The 10,374-nt window shown below is 33.2% G+C and overlaps 2 protein-coding genes across 5 annotated transcripts; one reads left to right on the top strand and one right to left on the bottom strand.

Moving 5' to 3' along the window:
* Positions 1-950: 950 nt before the first annotated feature.
* On the top strand, positions 951-3,522 carry LOC111314175 (protein NETWORKED 3C-like). Of its 4 annotated transcripts, none has more exons than XM_089752241.1 (2): positions 951-1,073; positions 2,473-3,522. In XM_089752241.1, the coding sequence occupies exon 2, from the start codon at positions 2,570-2,572 to the stop codon at positions 3,365-3,367; it is 798 nt and encodes a 265-aa protein (XP_089608367.1). In that variant the 5' UTR covers positions 951-1,073; positions 2,473-2,569; the 3' UTR covers positions 3,368-3,522. The 4 variants fall into 4 exon arrangements, with proteins under 4 accessions (XP_089608367.1, XP_022771032.2, XP_089608366.1 ...); XM_022915297.2 differs by having other exon boundaries at positions 958-1,073; positions 2,593-3,522; XM_089752240.1 differs by having other exon boundaries at positions 963-1,073; positions 2,598-3,522.
* Positions 3,523-3,661: 139 nt separating this feature from the next.
* Positions 3,662-4,498, bottom strand: LOC111314177 (uncharacterized). The gene has a single exon (XM_022915298.2). The coding sequence runs from the start codon at positions 4,330-4,332 to the stop codon at positions 3,907-3,909; it is 426 nt and encodes a 141-aa protein (XP_022771033.2). The 5' UTR covers positions 4,333-4,498; the 3' UTR covers positions 3,662-3,906.
* Positions 4,499-10,374: the final 5,876 nt, after the last annotated feature.

Genomic DNA, 10,374 nt, shown 5'->3' on the forward strand with positions numbered 1-10,374 from the left:
ACAATTTAAAAATTTTGGGTGGGGGCGGCAGATGCAAATGGAGGACACTTTGGTGAAGAGGGAAAAGCCCAATTGAAGGGAATTAAGTGATTTTCAATTAATAATTTTTTTTCCCACGGCATTGGAGCATGCGAAATCTTCGGCCTTTAACACGTGGTGAAAAGTGATTGGAAATCGTATTTAAAACTATATATGTCTTCAATGTCAATCTCTCAGTTTTATCAGTAGTCAGAGTCCTGAGTGAAAGCAGGAAAGAGAGCAAGACAAAAGAGGAACGCTCCCTCTCGTTTTCTCTCAACCTGACAACCAATAAGTCTTTTTCTGGGTAGCCTTCTTCTAACTCTTTACCTTCTATATGCATCTATTTGCAGCAACCCTTCTTCTTGAATCTTTGAGTAGCAGCATAGAAAGGGTTCTCTTTTCTCTTTCTCTTTCCTTTTGGTTTAGTGAACTTGGAAGTTAAAACTCTGTCCAGTAATGGAAGTCAGTTTACAGTGAGGTCTCTCCCATATTAAAAGTGATTGTATTTTATTGGTGGGAATAAGACTTTAACAATCCAAACCGAATTCTGTAAGGGTCCAGTAGATTGAAGCAGAAGATTTCTTTCCATATAAATCTTTTCTGTCTTTAATTTTCTATGTGTTGGTAAATTTTTAGTGTTAAGTTGGTTTTAGTGTATGACAGACAGGTTTGAATGTTGAAATTTCCGCCTTTTTTTTATGTCTAAATTGACTATATTAGCCTTTTTATTCTCGTTTTCGTGCCTACACTATTCCTTGTTTTGTCGCCTTTACAAGCATAAGGAGGGGTAGTTTTTTTTTCTTATCCGTTCATTTTTGTCATTCTTTACTGTAAAATCTGACGCTTCTCTCTTTGAGAAACTGTCTGTTAGGCGTTAGTTTCAACTTTTTAAGTTTTGACCTTTGGTTTTTTTTTTTTTTTATGTTAAGTTAAAGAGGAGACGAGAGAGATGGTGGAAATGATGAACAAGATGGAAACATCACGGTGGTGGTGGTTTGATAGTCATCACAACGGCTCAAAGCGCTCTCCATGGCTTCAATCCACTCTTTCTGGTAAAACCCATCTTACTTTCTACTTTACTATCTCAGATATTCTTTTTCTTTTTCTTTTTGTGCTATAACACCTGCATTTGTTGCTAGCAGTTGGAAATACAAGGTTTCTTTATTATTGAAGCTTTCTTGATGTTTCTTGTTTCTTGACCGTTGGGGAGGCATGTGCTTTTTTTTCTTTTTTGAATATTTCAGTTTTTTTAATTGCTTTTTCTACAGTGTCACTTTATAGGCGTGTAAAAAAGTTTGACTTATAAGCGAAATGAAATAGTGAGAAGACTGTGTGTTAACCTTGAGGTGGTAGATCACTTTTTTCTCAGATAAAAATAAGATATTAATGTGGTGGGACTGCAATGGATTCATGAGAGTTGGATGGAAAAGGTGAGGACTGGGAACAACAAATTAATTTGTACTAATAATAGTACTTAACATACATTACTAAGTAATTCTAAAGAAGGTTTTGGTGACTGCAAGATGCCCGATTGGTAGGGCCTTATTCTTTTTGATTAATTAGCCACTATATGTGGGAAACAGAAGGTTCCACCAGTAAAGGCCTTTAAAAAAAAAAAAAAAAAATTTCTGGGACACCAGTAGACTTAATGGAAACCTGAGATGTCGTTATTTTAATGTGAGACATTTTTATTTTCACTCTAGGAGTACAATATGGGGTAGACAATACCCGGTATTCTTGCTGTACACATAATCCTATATCTCTTTCAAAATTTCAACAGAAGCTAGGGTTGAGTCTAGTTCTAGGATTCATGATACAACTTTTGAAATTAGAGACCTGACATTGCTTGGTATTGGACTGGCTAACAACCTGGAATTGCTTGGTACTGGACTCTGACCTTTAGCCAAAGATGTGGTGATGGTGTAGGTCCAAAGACATGATGTGCTGGTACTCGAATGAGTGGCCTGTGGTTCCAGTTTTGAGGGGCTTCATGACCTTGGTTTGAAGGGTTGTTCTAATTTCTGTGGTCTGAGATCTGACAAGCTTTGGTGTGTACATATGGGTGGCCCTCAATGTATAGGGCCCCGAAATTGAAATCCCACCAAGCTCTGTTATTTTCCCTCTTTTTCCTCTTTCCAACTAACTTTTAGGGGTACCTTTGCAGCTCAAGTCATTAGGCCTCTCAAAGCAATTCTCTTATGAACTAATAATGAATTGAACCCATTGCAATCAGGTTAATTACAAAAGGATGATTCTAAAGAACAAAATATAGGTTCTGTAAGAAGTGAAAAAGCGGGTAGGACCGTGTGCTCATATTTTAATCAGCACTTATTGCTTTCTTTTCTAAGCAGCATTTCTTTCTGCTTTCTCTTTTCTCCCTCTCTTTGTATATACTTGCCATTTAAGATCATTGCTTGATTGAACAAACAGAAAATTATGTTTTCCATGTAGGAGATTACCAGAGAGAAACAGTAACATTGAACACTTTTGAACTTCCTGAAAATGAATTGCTTTTAGCATGCTTTGTTTGTTCTTTCCATTTGCTTAAATGATGGAATGGTTTATATCAAGGGCAGAGCTGGACAAGAAGACAAAGGAAATGCTAAAGCTGATCGAGGAAGATGCAGATTCCTTTGCTCAACGTGCAGAAATGTATTACAAGAAACGGCCTGAGCTGATTAGCTTGATTGGAGATTTCTACCGAGCCCACCGATCACTAGCTGAGCGATATGATCAAGTTAAGTCAGACCCTCGAACTCGCCTCGTAACAACATTGGGATCCCCTTTTTCTTCCATGAAGTACCGCTCAGAGAAGACAATAAATGTGACTGAAAAAACCTATGATAGCTGCTCCGAGACTTTTGATTCTGAAGACTATGCTGAATCTGAAGTTGAGGACCCTGAACATGAAGTTGAACCTAAGGAAGAAGTTGAGGATCCTGAGCCGGAAGACAAATACGAATTAGATATAGTAATAAAAGGAGATGTTGACAAGGAAGATGGACCCCTACTTGACAAAGAAGTAACAGAAAAAGTTTCAAGTGAGGTCTGTGATGATGAAGTGATGAAGTTAAAGGAAGAAGTAGAGAAACTTAAGGAAGAGAACAACATTCAGAAGGTTCAATTAATGCAAAAAGATGAAGAGAAGAGAGAGGTGATCAGACAACTGAGTTTGGCTGTCCAAGTGCTCAAGGATGAGAATATGGAGCTCAAGAAGAGTGTTGTAAATGAATCCTCAAGGAAATGGAGTCCCGTTGAATTCGGCAAATTAAAGGGAGGACTTTGGGGGATGTTATTTAACGGATCTCAGAAGTCTCGTGCTAGTATTGTTGCTTTGTGGTTTTAGTTAGGTTACATAACATTCAGGCAACTAGTAGCGTCTATATACACATAGCATTTCAGATTAGAAGTAGTTGTTGTACATGGAAGGATGTGGGGGAATCCTCCCCTTTGAACTCAACTTAGTTAATATGTGTTTGAGAAAGTGATCTGTTTTTGCTATTCGTTTGTTCGAATTTTATTCTTCTTTTCCTTGACCTGACAAAAGTTCAACTTAATGTAGTCTTTTTGCTAATTATATAAGCACTTTGTACCAAAACAGAGCTCCTATTGGTGACCCAAAAATCTTTATGCTACATTTCTAGTGATTTAGAGTTTTAGATTAAGAAACGAGAACAGTTAAAGCCAGCGTACGACCAAATCCACATGCACAAATCACTAGATAGAGAAACTTCCCAAGCAATATGTACCGTTTTGTCATGTATTTATATATATGACATTATTATCTAATCACAGCTCGCAACAATGCCATACACTTCATTTACCTAACATCAAGCAATATTAAAAAAAAAAAAACATAAAAAAGCTGCTGCTACCAAGAATACCTCACACACCAGAAAACTGCTGCAATAAGCAAAATACCAGCAAACCAAGAAACAATGTTGGTTTTAGAGCTCCGCCTGAAGTTAGAGAAACTGAATTGGATGCTGGCAAAGAGGCAGAAGGTGAAAGTGCAAAACCAGGAGCAGGAGGCAAAATATTATCAGGATTTGGGGGGCTGGGGCTTGAAGGGATTGTAGGCAGTGATGAATCAGTTGGAGAGGGTGCCATACCTTTAGGAGTAGGGAACAAAGGTTGAATATCTGGGGGTAAACTAGGAGAAGATGCTAGAGGAGCACTTGGCAAGAATGTCGGTGCAGCTGATATGGTGGAGTATAGTACATGTACCTGAGATGAAGATAAGGCTAGTGAAGAAAAATAAGCCATGAAGACCATGAACAATATTCCCCCGGGTAACAAATGGGAAGCCATTGAATGATTGAATTGGTATCAATTCTCTAATTATGAAACTTCAATTAATGAATGCACTGAGAGAGAGAGAGGGAGAGAGAACTATGAGAAGAATTGAGGTTCACGATTAAGGCTTAATAGTTTTATGCTGAGGAAGCGCTGGTGGGGACTTAGAGAGAGAGAGAGAGAGAGAGAGAAGGTGTATGTCAAAAGAATGTTGTGGTTGGCAACTTGGATGGTAAAATACAGCTCCGCAGATTGGCTACAAGACAATGTGGATATGTAATTTTCTTGTGGAGCACATGACGATCGGGTGTCTTTTATCCTTTTTCTTTGATTGTTTTATGCTATTTTTCGACGTCCGTGACATTCTTGCTGTCAGTTTCTACAACACTTTGAGTCAGGACAATGGAGTAGAAAACATCCTACATTATAATTGGTCTGAGTAATGCCTGGTTTTGGAAAAGTGCCACATTTTTCTGTTGCTTAAAGTTTCATTTTAGGCTTAATAAATTTGGGGGAAAAATTAAAAAAAATAAAAAAAAAAGTCAGTGAAAGTGGTTTTTGTTATGTGAATTTAAACAGAGAGAAGAAAAAAAAAAAAAAGGAAAAAACAAGGTTCATTTTATGGGAAAGACAAAATTTTGAACTTTTTTTTCCGTGTATAAGTATATAATTCGGAATATAAGCATATAGCTTGCTTCAATTAAATAGAATTTAAAAAAAAAAGAAAGAACTGCGAAATTTGTGATGCAATTAAGTATGGTTAACTTTGAAAATGTGAAATGTGAAAAAAAAATTACCCTTGTTATTGGTGAAATGAGATTGCAAATTTATCATCATGAAATCAACAAATCTAAATTTAAATATATAATAAGCTTGAAAAATCTTTTGATTGGTTGAGAATACCATTTGACGAAATTGACAGTAACAGTTTGTGTCTTAAGCTAATTATGTCCTCTAGCTTTTGGACTGTTCAACAATTTTGTCTCCTTAGTACCCAAATGAAAACTTTAGTCTAAACCCTAAAACCAAAGCTAAAACCTATAAAACCTCTCTACTAGGCTGGCTACCAGGCTAGAGTCCACATATCAGTTGGATACAAATAATAAGAAAACAGAACAAAATGGCCAAAAGCTGCCTGCAAAGATAATAATACTTGGTAAAATGAAAAACCCAAGTGTTACAGCTATGGATCATGAGAATCTTAGTGCCTCCATCATCGGGCTTGAACTTGTTGTCAAAGTTCATGGTAAAAAAAAAAAAAAAAATCCTTCGGCTAATTGACTAAGGCAAAATAGAAGGTCCAAAGCTCTCTGCCCCCCCACCCCACTTATTATTATTTTTTTTATGGACAACGATATCCATACGTAATTTCTTTTGCTCTACGTGGTATGTTCGTGCCTTTAGTTCGTGAGGACGAAACACCATTATTATTGATCCGGAGCAAGGGGAGCAAACGGATTAGTCCTAACATGGCTAATGGCAATATATGGACACCATTATCAAATTGTTTGTGGTTACAAAACAGACTATCTTAAGCCATTTGACGATTAAAAAATCACTGGCCGTTTGAATTTCATACATGGTTAATGTCAGATTTATGTTATACAAGTAAACTTTCTACTAATACTTGTTATATCGTAACTCAACTACCCCAACTAATACATTCTTAAATTAAGGTACGTTGTACACGTATTGTGAATTTTCTTACTATTCACTTTGACATAAGAGTTATTTTCTTTTCTTTTTTTTTAAGAAAATTGATGTGATGGTTTGTAATTTTTCTAATATTGGTGAACGAATTATAGCACAAATTGATATCTAAGAGTACGCAATAATTGCCTGACGATTTCAACATATTCAAATTTAAATGAAAAACAAAGATCAGTTGCAAAATGAATGAGATGACCAAATTTATGATTTCTTTGTGTCAATTTTTAAGATCCAGTTATATGGCTTTGCGTTGTGACCATAAAGGTAAGATCCATATGTATAAGTTTGTTAATGTTGTTGAGATTTGTCTTTCCCCCGTTTGATTGTCAGTTCAAGTTTGAAGAACATGGGGGTCATGATCCTGTTATTCCGGGGGTTGGCTAAACTAATCTTAAGTTTTTGTCCCACTCTTCAAACCAAATTATTCTCGAACAGCAATGACCCTCGTTAGACCATCGTTAACCTTTTAATTTAATTATGATTAAAGATAATGGCTAGGTCCAGCTCAATCAAAAAAGGGAAGGCTAATGCAAAAACATGTGCACAATCTTCTAAAAGATCTTCATGGCCTGGCTTTTATGTCGACTTTTTATAAGAACGCCTTCAATCAGTCTCTATCTCCTTTGTCTCGGAGCCAATTAAGTCTTGTTGATAAGTTTGAAAACTGTGAGCAAATGAACCTAGTTGGCTAAGATATAATGAAGGAGATTATCATGCAATCCTCCTTGTCAAGAATATTCTTCTTCTGATTGGTTTTCAAGGAAGGAGCACAATGTATTGAAGAACTTGGAATCTAGTTCCTCCTTTGTCAACCTATCACATGAGATCAAACTAGATACGCATTGAAGTAAAATATGAACGTAAGAATTATCAGATTAGCAAACGAAAGAAACCCACAAGGAAATGCAAAATGGGTTCTTGTTGGGAGAAAAATTGTAACATGCTTGCCCAAAATCATACCCAAATCCTGAATTCATTGAATAAAAAAGGATCATTGACAGGCATGTGAACAAACAACTTTTTCCTCTCTTTTTTTTGCAATGAGATTACATATTTCATGACCAATATCAGATCTCCTACATGTTCATGACTTAATTCCCACAAAGCACAAACCAAAAAGAAAAGGGAAATGATGATTTCTTAAAATGAACAAGGGGAATGGAGTGTAGTGAATTGCTCCGGAAAAAAGCTGCAATAATCCTTTTTGGCTTTTGTCCTGGACAGAAAAAGATAACTGCATTTGTTTCAGAGAGCTGAGACCTTTATTAGAGTCTTGCTAGGATTGCACTCCTTCATGTATGACTTCCAGACCCACAAGAAACATTAGATTGACTTTGGATTTTCCGTTGTTTGGAAAGTAGCTAGCAAGATAGACCAGACCATGAAAAAAAAAAAGTTGATTTTAATAACCAGAAGGAGACAGATAAAAATGTAAAGATTTTCTTGCTTCCCTTCCACTCCAAACCCCCCACTTTCTTTTCAACAGAGGGCTCTTCAATTATCTCGTGAATTTTTGCAAACTTCAATGTCAACTTAATCCTCAAATCATTTCACACATAGCTTGCAACTGATGTTTCGCCGTAAACTCTAAATTTCAAATTTTAGAACTTACATTTTTTTCCTTCTTTTTTCGTTGTCACTGCATGCATATTTGAGTATACATATACATCAATCATTAATGCTGTCGCTGGAACACCATTATCAAACCTCGGAGAAAATTCAGCTGTGCTACTACTATTACTGAAATGTCAGAAAGTTTGCGTTTTCCAAAAACAATGCAATACTAGAAATTTGGGCATTAACCTGCATTTTCATCATTTTTTTTTATCATTATCCAAATGGAATTAATTTGAAATAAATAATGAATTTTTTTTCTTTTTTCATCTTAAAAAAAAGTTTTATTACTCCATCCTCTTCTCAATGTTCAAGTTTTCATATTTCTAACCATTAAAAACACCTCATTATAACAACAAATAAAATATATACTATCAATTCTTATCACAACTTAATTAATTCCATAAACTTATAAATTTTAGCTAGGATTTACCTTTTTTAACCTGGTTTAATAGAATACAAAAGTAACCACTGATAAATTATTAACTCAATAATATCAAAATCGATTTTAAAATTAAAAATTTCGAATTCACTTGTTATCACAGAAAAAAACAAAAAAAAAATCATGGATTGCAACAACATAATACTCTTGCATTACTGTATATACATCGCTTAATTTGCACCTAAAATATCATTTTCGTTGTTAAATACAAATATCATTTTAAATAACCTAAACAGAATAGACGTAAAGTTGAGTTTATCATCCACGTAGTAGTCGTGACAAGTGATAGGTGGAAAAGCAGTAATTCAAACAATGCATGTATATAGTCTCATAAGCAATGGTAAATGATAGATTTGTGTTTGCAATCAAAATAATTAAAACCTTAGCTTAATTTTTATCCATCTATAGGATTTGTACGATGAGGGACAGAATTGTCAACGAGTTGAATGAGGACGGGTTTTTGCTCTTTTCGAATAGGGGTTTTTGCTTTCTTCATATCCGATTTGATTTTTATAATTATAAAATTCGAACCCAAATTTGATCCGATTTTTTTTATTTTTTATATACGGATTCAACTCAAATTCGATATTGTATAAATTGTATCCGATCCGATTCGTTTAGAAATTAATAAAATATTATTTTTAAAATATAAATATATAAATTAAAAATTAAAAAATAATTTTTTTATATAATATCGGATTCGATCGGATTTACCTATAACCCGAATCCAATCCGACCACGATTTTTTCTTAACAATATCTGATACAATCCAATTCAAAACTTGATTTAAAAAAAAATCAATCATATAAAATTACATCGGATCAAAATTTATCAATTTCAGATTGAATTGTCAACTCTTTAACGGACCTAACTAATTAAATAAATATACTGTAACATATTTGATAATTTCAAATAGTACGGGGGCAGGGGCAGGGGCTTGGGTTTTTGTTTTTTCTTTTTTGAATCATCATTTTCAATCAAACCCCACAAACCTTAACATAACTGGTTCTGCATGCTATATATGTAATATGATCTAATTTGTCAATTTGGCAGATGCATATATAAGCCTGAATTGCACGTCAAGTAATGTCACCTTTGAAATTCAAAAAGATTTTTTTTTTTTTACTTTTATATATATATATATATATATATGAAAATTGGGATAAGTTTTGAAATTCACGAATTACCAGAAAATTATTTACTAATATTTATTATTATTATTATTATTATTTTAAAATTTTTGGTGATTAATGAAGGGGGACGGTTGATAGAGACGCAACCACAATTTTCAAAGCAGTAACAAGCTAAGTGTATCTATCTAAATTAAATGAATTTAATAGGAATAATAATGGATTAAATTTCTTTCTAGCTAATTCTTGTTGCCAAAATTAATTATCAACTAGGTAGGCACTGTCCATATTCGAGATATAAATTATGCATTTTCTATATGTGTAAATAAAAAATTATTATTATTAAAATATTGAAATTTTTTGTGTGTACATCTTATATATTTATATATACCAGCAGGTGGTTTAATTAATTTTCTTTTTATTTAAAACTAAACACCATAAGCCTTGATGGCATATATTGAAATAAACAAATAAATAAGGCTTAAAATTTCAGAAACCAAAAAGCATAAAGATTTAGTTATTGCCTAAAAATAAAATACAAAGATAGATGTATATTTTAAATAAGAAATAAATGTATTTAATTAAGGTGACAACTCAACTCAATTTAAAGCAGCAAATGACAAGTCACTAATACATAAATACTTCAAATTAAAGAAAGTAAAAAATTATATCTTAATTAATCTTAGAATTTATAATTGATATACTGTCAATGTATAAATTTTATATGTCATCTTATTAATGAATAAATATTAATCTCTAAAATAAATATATAAAAATTAATATTTAAAAAAAATTTAATTATTAATGAGACGGTATTATCTGATTCATTTTATTAATAAGATATCATCATCTTATTCACTGATAGTGTATAAAATTTATATGCTAACAATGCATTAAATATAAATCTTTAATCTTATATATATTTTTTGTTTTTGATCTTTTAGCATTTAAGAATTGAATCTAACAAGAATCCAACGAAGCTCTTGATAGAAAATTTCAACTAGTTTAAGAAAGTTCATATCGAGAACTTACATTTATTTATTTATATATTTTCTAAATCTTTTTTTATGATCTATTTAATTTGTAGAGTTAGTAACCGAAAGATACCTCAAGTGTAAACAACTAGTTATAATTAAGTATTTGTCTAATATTATGACTTAA

The sequence above is a fragment of the Durio zibethinus genome, chromosome 23 (assembly GCF_047325235.1).
Source record: "Durio zibethinus cultivar Kanyao isolate XHJ-2024 chromosome 23, ASM4732523v1, whole genome shotgun sequence".
NCBI lineage: Eukaryota > Viridiplantae > Streptophyta > Magnoliopsida > Malvales > Malvaceae > Durio > Durio zibethinus.

Coding starts and splice junctions, on each gene's coding strand:
- LOC111314175 (XM_089752240.1), top strand. CDS start 971: ATGGTGGAAATGATGAACAAGATGGAAACATCACGGTGGTGGTGGTTT. Junction 1,074..2,597: donor GCTTCAATCCACTCTTTCTG/GTAAAACCCATC, acceptor TATCAAGGGCAG/AGCTGGACAAGAAGACAAAG.
- LOC111314177 (XM_022915298.2), bottom strand. CDS start 4,332: ATGGCTTCCCATTTGTTACCCGGGGGAATATTGTTCATGGTCTTCATG.